The sequence below is a fragment of the Symphodus melops genome, assembly GCF_947650265.1.
Source record: "Symphodus melops genome assembly, chromosome: 16".
Taxonomy (NCBI): Eukaryota; Metazoa; Chordata; class Actinopteri; order Labriformes; family Labridae; genus Symphodus; species Symphodus melops.
Genome location: NC_136706.1, coordinates 24,361,817 through 24,364,163, shown reverse-complemented (window position 1 = coordinate 24,364,163; position 2,347 = coordinate 24,361,817). Strand labels below are relative to the sequence as shown.

At 48.5% G+C, this 2,347-nt stretch overlaps 1 protein-coding gene across 1 annotated transcript in view; it reads right to left on the bottom strand.

Moving 5' to 3' along the window:
* Positions 1-1,588: 1,588 nt before the first annotated feature.
* The window catches only part of hsdl2 (hydroxysteroid dehydrogenase like 2), a 6,551-nt gene continuing 5,792 nt past the window's right edge, over positions 1,589-2,347 (bottom strand). Inside the window, exons 9-11 of the mRNA XM_079364335.1 lie at positions 2,203-2,346; positions 1,981-2,109; positions 1,589-1,811 (exon numbers count right to left, since the gene is read on the bottom strand). Coding sequence (XP_079220461.1) covers positions 1,696-1,811; positions 1,981-2,109; positions 2,203-2,346 — 389 coding nt within the window. The 3' untranslated portion in view covers positions 1,589-1,695. The remainder of the gene's footprint in view (positions 1,812-1,980; positions 2,110-2,202; position 2,347) is intronic.

The following is a 2,347-nucleotide window of genomic DNA, read 5'->3' as shown; positions in this document are numbered from 1 at the left end:
TTATGCAGCAGACAGTCTCTGCAAACACGTAAAGGATGTTCATGGCTGCTGTGAGGCGCAGGTGGAGAGGAGACAGCAAGGTGAAGCTGAAACACGCTCGTGCTTGGAGGAGGACAAACAGCTCAGCCTGCCATCATGAGACAGAAGAGTCTGACGCAGGACAGCAGCCATGATCAGGCTTTATTGAAGGTGTTGTTACCTGCAAACACTCGGAGGGATGAATTGATTAGTTGGTGGTGACTCAGGTTTGGAGCCCATCAATCTATGTCATTGATAGAACTTCTAATAGAGGTAAAGTTCCCATCTCAGTCATACAACTTTAGATAATCCTTTATTTGACCCTCGATGGACACATTTAGAGTTAGAGCATTTCAGCAGCGTGGAACCTAAAAACATGTAACATTAAGGATATTAAACAGAAACACCATTAAATCAAACTATAATGACATCAGTATTCATTGTATTCATATTTGTAATTTAATGTTGGTGAGGCGAGTATAGCTTTGTGTAATTTACCATTAAGACCAAAACCACTCTTAATAATCTGTATGATGATTTCTTGTCATGACAGGCTCAATAGTTCTTCACCAATCACCTTCACTACACCTGCACGTGACGCACTCCTGTTTCATTAGAGGTTCAGGAGCGGATCATCATTGTACCGGAGAAATGTGAAAGTCTCAGCTGAACGTGACACTCCGGCAGCACGAGCTCTTTGTCAGCAGCCATTAGAGAACACTCTTCTTCTTCTTCAACTTTACACTTTCACCTGAATGTCCCCTCGGGGACACAACGTGGTTTGAATTCATCTGAAGTCTCGTGAGCATGAATGCGTCATCTCAGGGAAACGTGTCCATACTCTCAGTTCTTAGAGCTGAAGAAACTTCGAGAGAGGTTTGACGTCACGTGCTCATGTTAAATTCTCACTCACACTTCTTTACCTTCCACAAACCTCCACACCAGCACCGGGAGAAACCTGCTCCCGTTCCGGGACTCATCCTGCGGCTCGGAGTCCGGGATCAGGACCTGCGGTCTAACAGGACCCGAGTCTGCGTCCCACGGCTCCTGTTCCGTGCTGAGCCGGGCTAAAGCCAGCAGACTGACCCAAACCCAGGCCACCATCACCGTTCCGAAACGTGCAGGCATGCCGGGTCCGCTCCGAGCCTCTGAAGCTGCACGAGGAGCCGGCCAAACACCTGCGGACAACTTCACACACCTGGACCACCTGCTCGGTCGACAATTAAGACCGGAAGTTGAAGCGCCGCACGCGCACGTTTCTATTAAGACGTCATCTTCACAGCTGAAGCTAATTGATCTCGATTAGACTAAAAAAAGGAGGATCTATTAAAAGAGTGTTTTTGGATGATTCACTCATTTCTGCTGAAAGATGTGAGAACATGTTTGTGTGAAGAAGACACACACACACACACACACACACACACACACACACACACACACACACACACACACACACACACACACACACACACACACACACACACACACACACACACACACACACACACACACACACACACACACACACACACACACACACACACACACACACACACACAGCCATCATTAAAGCAAGACTTTTATTTGACTGTGAAAATGTTACGTCGTTTTATTTAATAAGGCAACATGTACAGCGAGTGGGCGGAGCCTCAGAAGCCTGTGGGCGGGGCTTCAGGTTCACAGTTTGGCCTTGCTCATTCTGCCCATCAGTTTCTCCAGTTTCATGGCGAGCGCCATGTCACCTTTGATCCGCAGCTTCCCCGACATGAACGCCATCGTCGGCTTCAGTTTCCCTGAAATCGCCAAACAGAGACAGCCGTTACTATGGAAACAGCACAACTGACCACGCTCGTCACTATGGTTACAGCGTTACATCTGATCATTGTGTTTTTTCAGCTGCAGGCTCAGTTGCCCCGTTCCCAACAGCTTAATGACATTCCCGTTGTCATGGTGATGACTCACCTGCAAACATCTTGCTGAAGTCATTCGAGTCCATCGTCATGACAACGTCCGCTTTGACAGGCGGCTGGCCCTGTCCTGCACTGCCAGAGCCACTCTTCAAGTCCAGGAACCAAACACCCGGGTTCTCTCCTTATGGACACAAACACATCAGTGACCTGCTACGTGTCCTTATATGGGCACAAACATATTCACAAGATCTCCTTATATGGGCACCCATGTTACCTGATAGGTCAAACTGATAAATGCCCTGCGTCGACTTCACCACGTCCTCGCTGAGGACTCCTCTGATGACGTTGAAGGTGCTTTCTATTGGCCCACTGGAGGCGGACGCGGCTGATGTCGGTGGTTTGAAGGCGGGAGTCGCTCC